This window comes from Hyaena hyaena, unplaced genomic scaffold (assembly GCF_003009895.1).
Source record: "Hyaena hyaena isolate Hyena2069 unplaced genomic scaffold, ASM300989v1 scaffold_1084, whole genome shotgun sequence".
Taxonomy (NCBI): domain Eukaryota; kingdom Metazoa; phylum Chordata; class Mammalia; order Carnivora; family Hyaenidae; genus Hyaena; species Hyaena hyaena.
In genome coordinates this window covers 517,634-534,628 of record NW_024081717.1, presented here as the reverse complement: position 1 = coordinate 534,628, position 16,995 = coordinate 517,634, and the positions used below count along the sequence as shown (strand labels likewise).

At 38.7% G+C, this 16,995-nt stretch overlaps 1 protein-coding gene across 1 annotated transcript in view; it reads left to right on the top strand.

Annotated features, from left to right (window-relative positions):
• Positions 1-14,863, top strand: part of SLC39A8 (solute carrier family 39 member 8) — a 74,011-nt gene extending 59,148 nt beyond the window's left edge. Inside the window, exons 6-8 of the mRNA XM_039222217.1 lie at positions 9,804-10,011; positions 10,450-10,634; positions 13,061-14,863. Of these exons, the coding sequence (XP_039078148.1) occupies positions 9,804-10,011; positions 10,450-10,634; positions 13,061-13,210 (543 nt within the window). The 3' untranslated portion in view covers positions 13,211-14,863. The remainder of the gene's footprint in view (positions 1-9,803; positions 10,012-10,449; positions 10,635-13,060) is intronic.
• Positions 14,864-16,995: the final 2,132 nt, after the last annotated feature.

Here is a 16,995-nt window from a genome sequence, read left to right as displayed (position 1 = left end):
GGCAAAATAGTAGCATATTTCTTGAAAACCTGTCAGATTTCTCCTAAGTTACTTTTTCTAAGACAGTAAAATGATATGGTCCCAAACTGAACATGAAAGGCAATTATTTCAACTCCTAAAGACCAAAACAACTTTACTCACATTCCACTGGAGGGATGGAGGGAAGGGAAACAATTTTCAAGGTTTCTGGAAATTGTTATTTTCCTATTAATGGTTATTTTTGTTAGCAAGGAGAGTTTTGGAAATAGTTATGAAATTTTTCTAAAACCAAATGACCAAACACTAAGCGCATTTGAATTATATTTTGTGAAATATATTAAAGTTAAATTGACTTCTTCTTTCCAATAAGAAGTTTCATTTTGGTTATAGTGATCCAAGACTGACTTTTCTGGGCTAAAGAAAGGACAAAGGAACCACCAGCTATAAAATACATTAAGATTACTAGAAAATACAGCCATAAAAGCAAAGCCCACTAAAATGTTACGTTTGTATGGCACCGTTAATCCTTTATGATATACTTATATCTATTTAATCATTTTTGTAAATTTTCCCATTAAAATATATTTCATGGTTTATGTAGAGTCTGTGAGCATTTAGTGTGGAAAGAGCATTAGGCTTTTTAAATCAGTCATGTTCTTTCCAGAGAGGTGGCACATTCAAATAAGGATAAATAATAAATAGGAAAGGGACACTTTAAAAAGCTCTGAGCAAGATATAGGTGAACCGCAAGGGAGAGTGCAGTAAAACTGGGACTTGGAATCATGCAGCTATGAGTAACCTTATCAACTATGAATAATGAAAGGGAAAAGGGAAGGAAGAAGTTGGTAGAAACTAAGAGGTAGTTTTGTACAGAAAAACATTGTATGTGGAACAGTGATCTTTAATGAGAGATGTAACCAGCTCAAGTTACCCCTCAAGGAAGGAGCCTAGGGAATAAGTACCTCGGTCTCCCTCTCCTCTTTCCCTCTCATTTTAAGTTAGAGCTCTCTGTTTGGAACCAACTAGAAGCCAGGAGCATGGGAGCCCTTTGATGCAGTTGATACTGTTCTCATTGAGCAAAGAACTGGAAAAAGAAGAGTGGAAAGTGGATCTGGAGTAGGAAATAAAAGATATCTGGTATACTCCACCCCCTTTTTTTCTGTCATCCTCCACTCTTGCCCTTCATCTGGGTGAAAAATGCGTGTACCTAGTGCAAAGACTACATAAATCCCCATCAACTACTGTGTGGTGTATCATCCTTCTGTGATAGCAATTCAATTTGCAATCTAGAACTAAAATGTTGGCCACCACCAGTATTCTTCAAATAAAATACCAGGGGAGGGAGATAGGGAGAAGAGATGCAATTAAGGAAATGTAAATTTAAATTATAGCTAATACTAGCTTCTGTAGATGGTTATAAGGCCTAGGTCAGTAATTATAGCTGCCTCCTTCCACTCAGCCTTCTGTATTTACCTCACTGCCTGGCATTACCTTGACTGGTAAGGTCCTTTTCCAATTGAAGTGACCCAGATCTTCATTCCTGCAAGATCTGAGTCCTTGGTGGTCTTGTCTTCACTGGATTGTTGATGTTCTTCCTTGACCAGGATCATTGGAAAGGAAGTATTAAGAAATGCCCCCACTGAATTTCCTGAGTTCCAAACATTATTCTTATCTTTATTTTGTAGCAGAAACTCAGGTCTTCCTGATCATTGGGTGTCATTATCTTAGGCAATGTAGTGACTTCCTGTCTACCTATTGGTTTAAGGATATAAAGAACCTTAAATTTATTGGAGTTAATCTCCACTTTCAATGAATCAGAAAATGACCATGTTTCCTCGTGGAAGAATTATTCCCTTGGACATGAGGACCTTCCAATCACCAAGTCTAAGGTGTTGGGGACAGGAAGCAAGAATTATTCAGGTAGGTTATTTGGTGTAAACATGTAGTGGGCCACCCTAAGGTTTCTGGATCTGTGAGTCCTCTGTAGCAATGATGGCCTCATATACTTGGCTTCTGGGGTCAGCCATATCCTATGGGCAGAACTCCACCCTCTCAGGGTTTTCTTTCTCTTAGCTTGCACTCTAGCTGAGCCTTCAGCAGATCATTCCATAATTCTGTCAAGCTGCTTTCTTCTATGAAGAGACAACTGATATGACTTGTGAATTCTAAGGATTGAGCCCATAGTCTCATTTCTTTTGCTACAAAATGGTTTGGAGATCATTTATACAGGTTATCTATCAGGCATACCACAGTGCTAGCAGAAACACTGAAACCAAAGAAGGCATATTATATATGCCTATCTTTGTGAGTCCAAAGAGTACCCCCTTATGATGAGGGGGAATCATCGATGCAATTATCTTGCCTCTGTGTACAGCCAGCTGAGCCTTCCTGCCCCATTGGGCAATGATGCCTTTTTTGGGGGGTTAGCATTAAGCCTGGTTTTTGACAAGTTAGCCTTCTTCCGTGCTGGTAAGCCAGGTCACTTTGGCTAGAGGAAGAGAATGCTGAGCTGTGAATTGTCTCCGTCTGCACCATTCTGACCCTTTTGTTTAAGTGCCCATTAAACAAACATTGGGATGGCTGATGAAAGATACCATGTGATGTTTACAGTTAAATCTTTTTTTTTTTTAGAGTTTATTTATTTTGAGAGAGAAGTGTGGGGATGGGAGGGGCAGAGAGAGAGGGAGAGAGAGAGAATCCCGAGCAGGCTCCACACTGCCAGGGCTGAGCCTGATGTGCAGCTGAGTCTTATGAACCATGAGATCATGACCTGAGCCAAAACCAAGAGTCGGATGCTTAACCGACCGAGCCACCCAGGAGTCCCTGTGGTCAGATTTTCTTATTCACTTTGTTATGTAGACTACCCTCTATGAATAGCCTCTTATGAGGTTTAATGCAATAGACTTATCTTCACACTTCACACCTTTTACAAGAGGTCCATCTGTACATTTCTGTCCAGATTTCCTGGCTATCAATTTCCAATTTTGGTTTTTGGAAGTTTCTGGTCACCTAGCCAACTTTTTAGCACCTACTCACTAGTTAGTGTAGATCTATGTCTCAGACCTTTCTTATACATGAAGTTTAATACTACACTCAAAAGTTCTGCCCATGTGGAGAATTCTCTTTTATCACTGTATTTTTAAGTTCCTTGTGAATAAAATTGTTTAGCTGGCTGGTGCTGTACTTACAGATCTCTCCACAGTTAACTGGCTTTAGGGAACTCCCCATGAACCCTGCTGTTGTTGAGGGAAAAGAAATGAAGCATTACGTTCATATACCATGGAGGTCTGAATCACCTACCATTGCAATTTGTTTGTATCTTCAAGACTGTTGTGGGGTTGTTCTTATATATACAATTTAATAATGGATTGCTGATGTGAACAGCTGATTTTATGACTTGCTGGCCCAGATAACATCCAGTTCAGAGAGCAATTACTAGAATCTGCAAAGAGAGTTGTCTGGGGAGGAGCTATGGCCTTCAATTGGTCCTGGACAGCCTTAGATGACTAAACGAGTGGGTATCAGAAAAATAAATACCCTGAGTTCTCCATCCTTTTTCCCACTGAACTCTTTCTAGAGCTACCCAGTGGTCAATCTCAAATGAAAACCAGAGAACAAAGAGCCTATAGAGGTGGCTCATTCAGGACAGAGCAGGGTGAGAGGGTAGAGAGTTATTCTGGAAGGGCAGATAAGAGCTGTTTGTTACAGGTCTGGAGTTTGAATCTTGGTTGTTCCTTTGAATTGCAACAAAACAGAGATTCTCTGATTTGTATTTCTGTCCTCAGTTCTTAGCACAATTCCTGCCTGCTGTAAAATAGGTGCTCAGTAAATAATTAAGTAGCGTAATCCCAACAGCTCCTGCGTGGTTTTGAGCAAGTCATTTATATTCTTGCTTGTCATTTTCATTATCTTTAAAGTAAAAGTACCAGTATCTGTTCTGTTTCACTCATGAGGATGTTGTAAAGGTCAAAAGAAACGAAGACATTACCATATGGGTGCTTTGTAAACTGTTTTAGGTTCATAGCAGAATCGAGAAGAAAGTATAGAGATTTTTCACATAACCTCTGCCTCCACACATGCGTAGCCTCCCTTATTATCAGCATGCCCCACAAGGTCAGTACCTTTATTACAGCTGATGTGACCTACTGACCCATCATAATCACCCAAAGCCCATAGTATGTAGTTCACTCTTGGTATTTTATGTACATTCTATGAGTTTGGACAAATGTGTGATAACATATCTATCAATGTAGTACCATATAGAGTATTTTCACTGCCCTGGCAACCACTAATCTTTTGACTGTCTCCAAAGTTTTGCCTTTTCCACACTGTCATAGAGTTGGAGTCATGCAGCAGATAGCCTTTTCAGATTGACTTCTTTCACTTAGTAACATGCATTTAAGATTCTTCATGTCTTTTCACTGGTTATTGCTTCTATTTTCATGATCTGTTTTTCTGTTCTTTCACCTTATCACACTGTCTTGATTACTGTAGCTATATTAGTAAGTCTTGAAGTCATGTAATGTGAGTCCTCCAACTTTGTTCCATTCCTTCAATGTTGTGTTGGCTATTCTAGGTCTTTCGCCTTACCATATAAACTTCAGAATCACAAAATACCCATAAAATAACTTGCTTGGATATTTATTGGGGTGGCATTGAATTGATAGGTCACATTGGGAAGAACTGACATCTTGACATTAATGCATCTTCAATCCATAAACATAGAATATCTCTCCATTTAGTTTTTCTTTGATTTTCTTTTATCATTCTTGTGCATTTTTTATATAGACCTTGTACATGTTTTGTTAGATTTACAATTATTTCATTTTGGGGGTGGTGCCAGTAAATAGTATTGTGATTTTAAATTCAAACTCCACTTATTCATCGCTGGTATAGAAGAAGTAATTATCTTTTGTACATTAGCCTTGTTGTATCACCTTGCTGTAATTGCTTATTAGTTCTTGGACCTTTTTTGTTGATTCTTTTGGATTTTCTATGTGAACAATCATGTCATTTGCCAACAAGACAGTTTTATTTCTTTCTTTCCAATATGTGTATGCCTTTTATTTCCTTTTCTTGTCTTATTGGATTAACTAAGACCCAAGTAACTTTCTACAGGACACAAAGCTATGAAGTAGCCATGCCCATTTGATGCCAAGACACTGATTCTTTAATCCTGAAACTAGCTTGCAGTGCTCCTTTCCTTAAATCTCACTCCTCCCCCTTATTTACAGCTTCTTAAGATGATATTTTATCATTTTTATTTATATTACATTAACTTCTGTTTCATGTGCATTGAGTTTATATATTTCTTTGCATATAATTTTCATCTGTTGTTTGTTGTCATTTATACTTCCTTTTGCCATCTTCATTCTGCTTTTTGGTAGGTTGCTCCTTTCCTCTTGGTTTGGTTGTATTTTTATCAGAGCTCTTCCAAAATTCTTTCAGCATGGGATTTAGAATTTGGAATTTAACTTTTACCTGCAGTCGTTGTTCACTTTTACCTTCTTATCAATGAAACATGTAGACCATAAACTATAAGAATGTTTTTATTCATCATGGTTCATCTTGCTTCACCCAATGCACAATGAGGTCTGACTGTGCTCATGCTAGACTTTGCAGCCATTAATCCAACAAAAAAAGTTTTATTTTAGTGGGATAGCACATGCTTTTTTCAATGTAGGTGAAATCTGGCAGGCAGCCTGTTTTTCCAGCTTTACCTTGTTTGCTGATGATAATTCCTAAATTGTGACAAGTTCATTTTTCCCTCCTGATAGTTCTCATCTTGTGGCTTGAATGATTTGTTTTCCGAGTATTAAAATGATATATAATAAGTGCAAATAAAATCCTGGACACCCATAAGAGATAAAAAGAAAAAGAACCCTCACAGATTATCCACAGCGGTCCTATCTCCCAAGGACAACCATGATTATCAATTTTGTAAATATTCTTCCAAATATGTTTGCACTTAGGCTATCAGAGAATTATAATAATATTTATTTTAACAAAAGACTGGCCTTGCTTATATATATATGTATATATCATATATATATATTTTTTTACCTCAACATTGTGTTTTGGACATTTTTACGTGTGGAAATAGACATTCATCATCCCAACCACTCTGCATAATATTTCGTTGCAGACATAAGATGTTTTTATATGATTTATATCCTACTAAAGGATAACTAAGTCCTTTTTTCTTTCCTCATTTTTCTTCTCCTTACTTTCTTGTTCTTCTCCACTTCCCTCTTTTTATTCTTTTCCTCCATCATTCATATCTTCCTCTTCCTTCTGTTTCTCTTCCTCTTCTTCCCTCCTCATGTCACACGTCTTTCTTCCTCTTTTTCTCCCCCTTACACCCTCCTCCTTTTTTTGATCTTCCTTCTCTTTTGATCTTCTTCTTTGCTTAAATTTAAAGGGTTCTGCAATAAGTCTACTTGGTTTCTTCATTTTGATTTTTTAGTACTTTTTTTTCCCTTTTTGTTTCTTCCCCAATATACTTAAGTTGGGATTATAGTCTCTCCTCTGCTTTTATAACTTTGGCCCATGATATTCTTTCTCCTTCAGGTCTGATTAGTCTGTGCTTTCCTTTGATTTTATTTCCATTAATAACTAAGATGAGAGATGTTAAGAACCTTGCTGATGATTACACAGTAATTCTTGTCAGAGCAAAGCAAGGACTTGGTTCTCCTGGGCTCTAGACCTAAGGTCTTTCCTCTAGATTGAGTTGCCTCATCATGGCTGAGGTTAGAAATAGCCTCAGATTTACTGTATAAGTCACACAAGGAAGCAAGCAAGCAAACAATGACAACAGTAAACAAAAATAAAAGGGAGAGAAGAGCACTCACTAACTTAATCAGGGGGACTTGAATTTAGTGTTTCTTCTGCTCAGTGACTTAGTACTAGGTGAATTAAAAATAAGCTCCTTGTGAATGTTTGCCTACTTATGTTTGTTCCAAAATTATTAAAAATGTATGGCTGTTAGCCTACCCAACAGTGTCATTTGAAACCTAAGTTTATAGAGCTAAAAGGAAGCATAATAAACACAGTCGATAATATCTGTACTTAGAGGTAAGAGAATCATGCCTGATATATTAATTTAATTTCTTTTTCAGAATTAGAGGAGTTTGTGTACAGACTCTGTGCATAATATCAGGTAGTCAAAATTTGGTCTTTTATTCTTTTCCCTAAATCCTCACAAGTAAATAAAGAAATTATAAATATTTGATTAGGTAAACCAAGCTGGAAGATGAAGACAAGTGGTCTTAATAAGTGTCTCCCGGCAATAACTTTTTGCAAAGCCAAGGTCTCTTCCTCTATGGCTTTTCTCATGACCACTTCTGTTTTTTCTTTGTCAATTGTTGCTTTCTGTTCTCAGGCATTTCTTATCCAACTTACCTATATTAGTTGGTTGTCCAATTTAAGATGTATCAACTGTTAAATTAATTAAATAAGGAGGCCATTGGACTAAGGTCGCTCTAGTGCCTTAGCAGCCTATGTAATCAAACCAAAATCTAAGCCTGTAAGTGTCTTAAAGTTATGAAATCAAAACCTAAAGACAATTGGTCACAAAAAGCCAATGGGGCTTTAAGTGATAGTCAGTCAACACTTTTCTTGCATTGCTTTTGCTTTGTCTCTGTCAGTCCTCCCTGAGCTCCCATCAGTGGAGCACTCCTAACCACGTTCGGTTTGACACTGCCCAATTTGGATCAATTTTCGCTCAAATAAATTCTTTAAGTTTTTAATTTACCTCAGTTTATCTTTTAACACTGTAAAGTAAAAAGACCACATTTGAAGAGCAGGTGGAATTCTTTTTATGCTGCTGAGATTTACCTGTAAAACAAAGGGAGATTGAATACTTATCCCAACATTGCTTCAAGGGTTTAAAAGTATTTTTTGAGAGGTTGGCTTGGGTGGCTCGGTTGGTTGAGCATCTAACTTCGGCTCAGGTCATGATCTCCCAGTCCATGGGTTTGATACCCTGTGCTGACATCTCAGAGCCTGGAGCCTGCTTCGGATTCTGTGTCTCCCTCTCTCTCTGCCCCTCCCCTGCTCTCACTCTGTCTCCCTCTGTTTCAAAAATAAATAAACTTTAAAAAAATAATAAAAAAGATTTTTTTGAGAGAAGGGGGTATTCTCCTAGTGAATTGCCTTCAGAACCTATTTCAGACAAGAAGTGGTCCCCTCCCTACCCTCCCATAAATTTGGAGCAGTAAAACAGTTACTAAAGTAGTCCACTTTATTTCCTTTGCATCCTTGCATAAATTCGCCAGCATTTCTGTATTGTAGTTTCTTCAGCTCTAAAATGATGATAATAGTCCTAATTCACAGAACTCCTCCGAAGGAATTAAATATCTCAAGTGCTTAAAGCAGGGCCTGGCCCATGATAAATACTATATGCCTTTGCTGTGTGTGTTCTTACCACTGTCACCGCTCCTGCTGCTAGTACAAAAGTAACACCCCCACTCCCCACCCCTTCCATGTTCTTCCATTTAAGAACACGGTGGCTCCAAATGACATTTGGCTGTGTCTACAAAAACATTCCCCAAAGATGAAAATTTGCCACTAATGACACGTTGAAAAGATGTAAATTGCAAGATCTAAAGTCAATTATGACAGAGCGGTCCCCAAAGTGTTTTCAGCAATGAAGCGGCATTAGGACAAATCTAAAACCTCCCCTCCTCCCCCATGATGGCTCAGAAGGCAGCCCTTCTTGGCCGGGTGTTTGATGAACGTTTTTTAAAAAGTCAGTCATATACTTTGCATCTCGTTTCTCCAATATGAATGAATACACATCTTGAATATAGAAGTTGCATTTTCCACTTCTGCGCACTTCCCATAGCACCCAGCACACGGCTCAATAAATATGTTGATTAGCTGTTGAGGTAAAGTTGAGGGGAGGAGAATTAGGAATAAAATATTCTCCAGTTAATTGCAAATTGCATCCCTACTTAAAAGTAAATTTGCATTTTATTATCTTTTTCTACCGTTTCTGGAAAATGCTTGAGTTGGCGTTTGGCATTTGGTTTCATACAACTTTGCAAATTTTATGGAAATCTAAATTCTTTCAAAGGGTTTGCTGTAGGCTTTTCTGTTTTTATTATTGTTTCAAAATGGAAAGAGGTGTTAGTGCAAAGGAGCCTGTTCCAATCACATGTCATGAGATGTTAAGAGAATCATTGAAATTTAGAGCTGATAGGGAACGCATTGTTACAGTTTAATCACTCAACAGACACTACCTGGAATACAGTGGAAACCCAATAAGTCATTGAAAAATAAATGAATCACCTAGTGTGTTGTCTTCATTTAACAATTGAAGAAACTGAGGCGCAGATAACCTGCTCAGATACCATAGGAGGGATTACCGTAAACGTTCTTTGGTGTCTTTGTGCTTGAAATGCGGATTTCACATTTACACTGTAGCATGGAAAAAGACTTTACATTTGGTCTTTGAAAAACTTCCTTTATTTTAAACTATGCAAATGAATCAGATTCTTAGGTTAAGGTCTGTCGCATATTAGGAAGGCAATAGTAAGAATTGTTCATACAAAACAAAAGGATTTTTTAAGGGGAAACCAAAGTAAAACATCTCTTATGTGGTTCATTCAACGCCCGTAATGTCCATTCATTTCCTTTCTCCCTCTTGTAAGTTTTCATTGTTGTTATAAATGATTAGGAGTTCTTAGCCACCATGAAAGTCTTTCTGTTGGAACCATTTGTCTTTCTCAATACATAACACATCCCCTACTCCTTTCTGGGTAACTCTCAGACTTTCAAGAAATGAGGCTTATTTTGGTGGTTGCACTTCTGTTATTTTACAGGATGGAAAAACAGAGTCGAGTTCATGTACCTGTTTGAAGGGACCGAAACTATCAAAAATAGGGACAATTGCCTGGATGGTAACCCTCAGTGACGCCCTCCACAATTTCATCGATGGCCTGGCGATTGGGGCTTCCTGCACCTTGTCTCTTCTTCAGGGACTCAGTACTTCTATAGCAATTCTGTGTGAAGAATTTCCTCATGAGTTAGGTAAGGGGCTCTGATCATACCGTAAAAGTCAGTTACTTCTCATTCAGTGGAATGAGACATTTTATTTTATTTTTTTAACATTTATTTATTTTTGAGAGAGAGACAGAGACAGAGAGATAAAGAGACAGAGCACAAACAGGGGAGGGGCAGAGAGAGGGGGAGACACAGAATCAGAAGCAAGCTCCAGGCTCGCACTGTCAGCACAGAGCCTGACGTGGGGCTTGAACTCATAGACCGTGAGGTCATGACCTGAGCCGAAGTTGGACGCTTTACTGACTGAGTCACCCAGGAACCCCTGAAGGGAGACATTTTAGGTGACACACTTAAAAACCCCACTGATGCATCTAAATGAAGGAGCCCTTGTTGGACATTGATGCTTATTGTCTCTCATCCAAAAATAGCAAAAACTATTTATTTGGTATTTTCTTCTTTTTCCAGGGGACTTTGTGATCCTACTCAGTGCAGGAATGAGCACTCGGCAAGCCTTGTTATTCAATTTCCTTTCTGCATGTTCCTGCTATGTTGGGCTGGCTTTTGGTATTTTGGTGGGCAACAGTTTTGCTCCAAATGTTATATTTGCCCTAGCTGGAGGCATGTTCCTCTATATTTCTCTGGCAGATATGGTAAGAAATTTTAAAATTTTATCTCATCTTAATTTAACGTTTAGAAATAAACACCTGGATTGTGAGCTAAGGGCAACCTTCTGCTTTCCACAGTGTGGAAATTCTGTCATCCTTTAAAGCATTCCTGGCTAACAGATAACTCTTCTTGTATTCATAAGAACTTGAAGGGGATTCTCATTGATCCTTTGATCTATGATTTTACTGATAAAAGATGAAATGATTTACTTTTGCTGAAGTAGAGATATTTTCCCAGGTTTTTTCCCTTGTACTCTATAATAGTATATAGTATATAGTGTGTCCCCATGGGAACTTCTCCCCCTCTTTTGTGAGAATGTCACATATTCTTTGTTTAAAATGTGTTTTATTTATTTTTGAGAGAGAGAAAGACAGAGTGCAAGCTGGGGAGGGGCACTGAGAGAGAGGGAGACACAGAATTGGAAGCAGGCTCCAGGCTCTGAGCTATCAGCACAGAGCCTGAGGCGGGGCTCAAGCCCATGAACCATGAGATTATGACCTGAGTGGAAGTCAGACAATTAACCCACTGAGCCACCCAGGGGCCCCAGGATGTCACATTTGGAAGGGAATGATTTGTTACAGTAAATAGCATTTTATTATTTCGAAGTTCTAAACAGCGGGTGCCTTTTGGATTAAACTAAAACTGGTAAATTGAAATTAGGCAACACTTACATTGGGCAGTATATATTTATATCTGTGATTGTCCATGCTGTGTCTGTGTCTTTATTTATGTGTGTGTGTGTGTGTGTGTGTGTGTGTGTGTGTAAGAGAGAGAATATCAATGGTCCTGTGCCCTGTGCATTTTCAAATGAATCATGGACAGCTTTCTAGAAAATGAAACTATGCTACATATATGCAAATCGAGGAGCATTTCCTTTGTGTTTGGAACTGAATATGTATTACACACATCATTTAATTAATTTAGTTTCTTTCATCTGCATTCTTAGCTCTGCATGACAACCATCCAGCTCTGTTCACTGTTCTGTGCAGGCCCTTATCAGAGCCGGAATGTCATCCCGCAGAATCATCACTGCATTTATATTGTTCTTCACACAGTTCATGTCTCATACTGTATTTGCGGTAGGCCATCACTTCTCTGGTCTCTGTTAGGAGAACAGAATCTATCAGAATCGTTCCATTCAGGGAAAGGATACTCATATGTGATGCTATATGTCCTACAACGATTTGCTTTTCTCAGCATGGTTTCACAGCTTTCACTCAGTTTATCCTGGTAACAACTTTCTTAAATCAGGCACATGGATGGATTGGATTCTGGAGGCCTCTTGGATGCTTTGGTACATTGTACAGTGGTACAATGCACCATGGTGTGTGTGTGTATGTGTGTATGCGTGTGTGTGTGTGTGTGTGTGTGTGTGTGTGTGTGTGTAGCAAGTCATTTTGGAATACTTTTTGAAAAGTTGGCATTTACAGATCTTTTGGAGCCTTTCCAGTAGAGTTTATCTGCTGAGAAAGGGTAGATTTAAAGAACAGAAATTGGAATTTTAATTGCATTCACTGTAACGAGATTGATACAGCCTTCAATCCTAGAAGAGTACATAATTTATTTGAAAGCCTTATGATTTTGTGAGGGGTAGGGCAAGCAGAAGGACCCAAATTAAAGAGAGCAGGAATTAAATGCATAGCGATTTCTAAAAATTTACTTAATCAGCTACTATTGATTGATATTTCTGTGCCTGGCCTGGAATTTGCAAGGTGCTGTGGACATTGGAGTGAGCAAAGAGAGGCACACTCCTGCCTCTGTGGGGCATTCTGTCTTTAAAGAGAAGAAACCAGAAAGTCAGTGAAGAAAATCACACACATGACTAAATAATTACCAATTTAAAAAAATCTGTGAACTAAGGGGAAAAGCAGTATATACGGTGAGAGATGAAGTTAGGGGAATCTAGTGTAAGTTAGGAGGTGCTGAGGGAAACCTCACTAGAAAGTATGATTTAAAGCTGGAGCCTGAAGGATGTAGCTCATTGAAAAATTAGAGAGGGAAGAGGTCAGATAGTGGTTTGGGTGGGTGTGAAGATTTTGAGGATAGAAAAAGGGTGGATGCATTTGAAAGAAAGGTGTGAATGGAGCGCAGACAGTAAGGGGGAAGAGAGAGTCAGGCGGACAGACAGAGAGAACAGAGGCATAAAATGAGGTAAATCCTATCCCACCAATTAACTCACTTGGGGAGCACTACTTCCATACTTCTATTCATGTTGATGCCTGATAAGACTAGATATTCCTTTTATGCTACCTATGCTATGCTATTTCTATATGCTATGCTAAATAAGACATTTAAATATCTGAATTAAATCATCACTGCCCAGCCTTCCCCCCTCCAAAATCTCTAGGCGACTGTTTTATGTTTTACCACCAGATGGCGACAGTTATCTAACAATGCATCTTTCTTTTAGTTTCCAGAGATGAACGATATGCTGAGAGAAAAGGTAACTGGAAGAAAAACCGATTTTACTTACTTCATGATTCAGAATGCTGGAATGTTAACTGGATTTACAGCCATTCTTCTCATTACTTTGTATGCAGGAGAAATTGAATTGGAGTAATAGGAAATAAAAGATGCTGTTGTCAACGAAGGCATTTAATAAATAAAAACATCTCCAAAGGGATTTTTAAAGCTGATCCTATTTAGTTAAAAGATAATTTTGTTTTCAACTGTAGGTCAGGAAAGCTGATTATTGTTTTCAGATCTGTGAAATAGGCCATTGTTTGTTGTTCAGGATGCTTCAAAGGGATTTCAGTTCCAGTCTGAAAAGGCAGGTATACGAGATCTTTGGTCAATACCCACTTCTTCATGTTTCATGCATTTGACAATCATTTAGATATGAAGACCCAGAGAGAACTGCAAGCTAGGTTGTATAAGCCTTTAAACCTCCGGGGCAGGCTCAAAAGCTCAAGCGGTTTCAGAGTGGTTTTCTTTCAGTTAATTTGTTCTAGTGCTTTCACGGGCAAGTACATTAAAATGTGGAAGAGAATCGACATGCATGCAACACAGATCTAAATGATTCCAAGGCCTTAATGAACCCAGGAAAGAAAGGTTGCTCATAGCTTTTGTTCTGTTTCATATCTCAGCTAGGGACGGGTAGGCTCGTTTTAAAAATTATCCTAAAATAATATTAGTTATGCAATTGGTAAAGTTTTGTTAGCCCCACTAAGTTCAGACTTTATCTGACATCTCATCTCTATGTGGAAGCTTTCCCTGCTCCCACACAAATGCAGAATTGCTTTTTTTAAAGGGCTCATTGTAATTGCACCACAACCCAGGACAGAAAGCGTAGGTCTGGGAATCACTCAGCTACAGCGCATCATGTATTTGCATTGTGAAGAAAAAGACTATGTTGGTTTATAGAAAGAAATTGAATGTAAGTTTAAGCAATTTACTTTTAAAATTCAACATAATTGTTTAGCAGAGGGTATTTTAAATAAATGCAAAACAATGGCTGGGCTGCTGTACGTCAAGGACTGATGAACTAGAAAACACACATTCCTTCTGGGCGATTGGAAGCAATCATAACATTTTTCTTTTGTGTTCAGTCCACATTTTTCCTCTATGGCATACCATGAGAAAAAGTCCCACATACCGTGGTTATTTTTGTACCTCTTGTAGGTGAGAGGGGTTGTTTGCTCATTTAGCAGATGGAGAAAGTTGGTCTGCAATTGAACATCCTAACCCCAATTCACACTCCCAAGTCACTTCAGGAAAGATGACTGACAGTGAGGAAAGTGATTGATAAAAGCCAACAATGATCTCAGGAATTAACATTTTCCCACAAACCATACGACGGTATCAGCTAGCAATAATGCAGAGTAGATGAATATTTAACATATATGTTAATGTAGATTTCTGTTTTTAACTGACAATTAAAAAAAGTTTGTTTGACCAAATAGTAAACACCTTTGAAGCCATGCATTGTGTCATTTGTTATTCATTTTAATATATATATTTTTTGAGTGACTTCCCTGTACCTGGTATTGTGGGGGAGAGAGAGAAATAGGAAACTGGTGATGTGTTTATTGCAAAGATATGCAGCAAATAAATACTGTAAAGATTAATCAGTAAACATAGCATCTATTTTTATCATTTAATCTGTTCATATTCAGTCTAAAGAAATAATCGTTACCTTTTTAAAGCACAGACGGTTTGGGTTAAGAAGCTATTTACAACATGATATTAAACCAGACAGTTTAACAAACTCTCATTTGGTGTAGATCATTGTGTATGTGGGCTATCTGGGTGTTTAATATTACACTCTCTGTGTGTTGATCTTTTGGCCTTGTTACTCAACTATGAGGAGAACAGAGGCAATAAGGCAGGAAGGGCCCAAAAAGCAAAAAGAAAATCGTTACTTACTTGAGGTTGTGGTTGTAGGTAGAAGGTAGGATATATAGAAAGCCCATGAGTAAATTTCAATCCTAGATAACAATTCAAAAAAATCAGTTAACATCTCTTATACTGAAGCATTCATTGTACTCGTTGAATACTCTATAATTTTTAAACTTGAATAATGCTACTCTGGCAAACCAAAGATTATTTCATTGCATTGTATTTTGGGTTATGTACTTTGATTTCTGCATAACAGAACTTCTAAAAATGCCCACAATGGCTGGAATTTTTTGAGTACTGAATCAGAGCCTGTCTTAGTCTGCCCAGGCTACCACAGACCAAGGGGCTTATAAACGACAGAAATGTACTTTCACAGTCCTGGCGCCTGGAAGTCCAAGGTCAAGGCACCCGCAGATTTGGTGTCTGGTTCATAGATGGCACCTTCTTGCTGTGTCCTCACGTAGTGGAAGGGTAAAGGAGCTCTCTAGATACTTTTGTTTAGAGTACTAATCTCATTCATGAGGGCTCCACCCTGAGGACCTAAGCACCTCTCAGAGCCCACTCCTCTTTAGGGGTTAGGATTTCAACATACATATCTGGGGGATGTGGTAGAACCCATTACCATGCTGATGTGGAGCAATAACCCACCCGCAGAACCCGAGGCTCACAACAGGTTATTCTCATGCTCCCATGTCTGCTGGGTGGCTCAGCTTCAGACAGGGGTGGGGATCGTCTAGGCTGGGCCTCCATAGCTGGAGGTGCTGCAGTCATGTGGCAAAGGGCACAGGCATGCAGTTCTAGCAAAGAAGACTAGTTCTTCTTCTAGCAAAGAAGAAATACAAGCGGTTTCAATTTACTTTACGTAGTCTCTAAAGACTGTTATTTTACCTGGTAGAAAAGAGCTTATATCAATAATAATTCACCTAAAGCTCCCAGAATTACTTTTTTTGAGAAGATTATTCCTTTTAGGAGAATATTATTTTTTTCCCCTTCAGTATGTAATTATGATGCAACACTGCTTCACCCCAAGTCAAGATAATTCGTTTTTCTTCAGTTTGTGAGTCTAACCCTGCCATGCTCATTTCTATGGCAGCTGTTTGGCATAGCCAACACCAGAGTCCAGTTATGTAACAGTCCCCAAATGGCATTTTATAATGATCTGGAGTTGCTTAGTAAACTCCACCATGGCTAAAAGGATTTTAACTGGAGCTCAAATTTTTTAAAAAATGAATTCATTGACAAGAACCAAAACAGCACTACGGGTTTACCATATAATTAGCGTAGATGTATCAACAGACCTAATTACTGGCCAGGGAAAGACCCGCCTGTCTGCTTTCCATGCTCTGGTTGGCATCGACTTCCTTTGGGCCTCTCTTTGGTCTTTATCAATAAGTGGGCTACCATGATTTCCAGACTCTTGTTTATTTAAGGGTCATTACAGGACAAAAAGTTCTTGACCCTGCAAGAATCAGTTCCCTAACACTGATGTTGCCACAGCTGCTTTCTCACTGACTCTTTGCCTCCCTCCTCTTTCCACACCCCCCACCTCCACTGTGCTGAGTTGCATTTCCCTTAGCTGCCTCTCTGTGCTGACCACGCACAAGGCATTCTCTCATGGCCATTTCAGTTCCTATACGGGAGGCTCCCCACTTCTATGTATCTCCTAATCTGTGACTTTACTAGTAAAGTTTCAAGTGAGCTATGGCAGCAGGATGAACCAAAAACCCTGAGCACCTGTTCATGAATTCTTAAGATGGGCATTTGCCCCTCTATTTTAATGTTTCCAAATGCCACGCTGCTATCGCTGGCAACCAGGTGGCATTGTTGAGATAGAGTTGAGTGAAAATGAAAATCATCTGCCGGGATCTGGTAAGGCCACAAAAATGCCAGTACTGTAAATAATAATAGGCACCTTATACATGTCCTGTTTACTTTCCTTTCTACAGAAGAATGCCAAAGAAGCTGTGCAGGGCTGACATGGTAGTTCCTTGGTCGTTGGGAATCCAA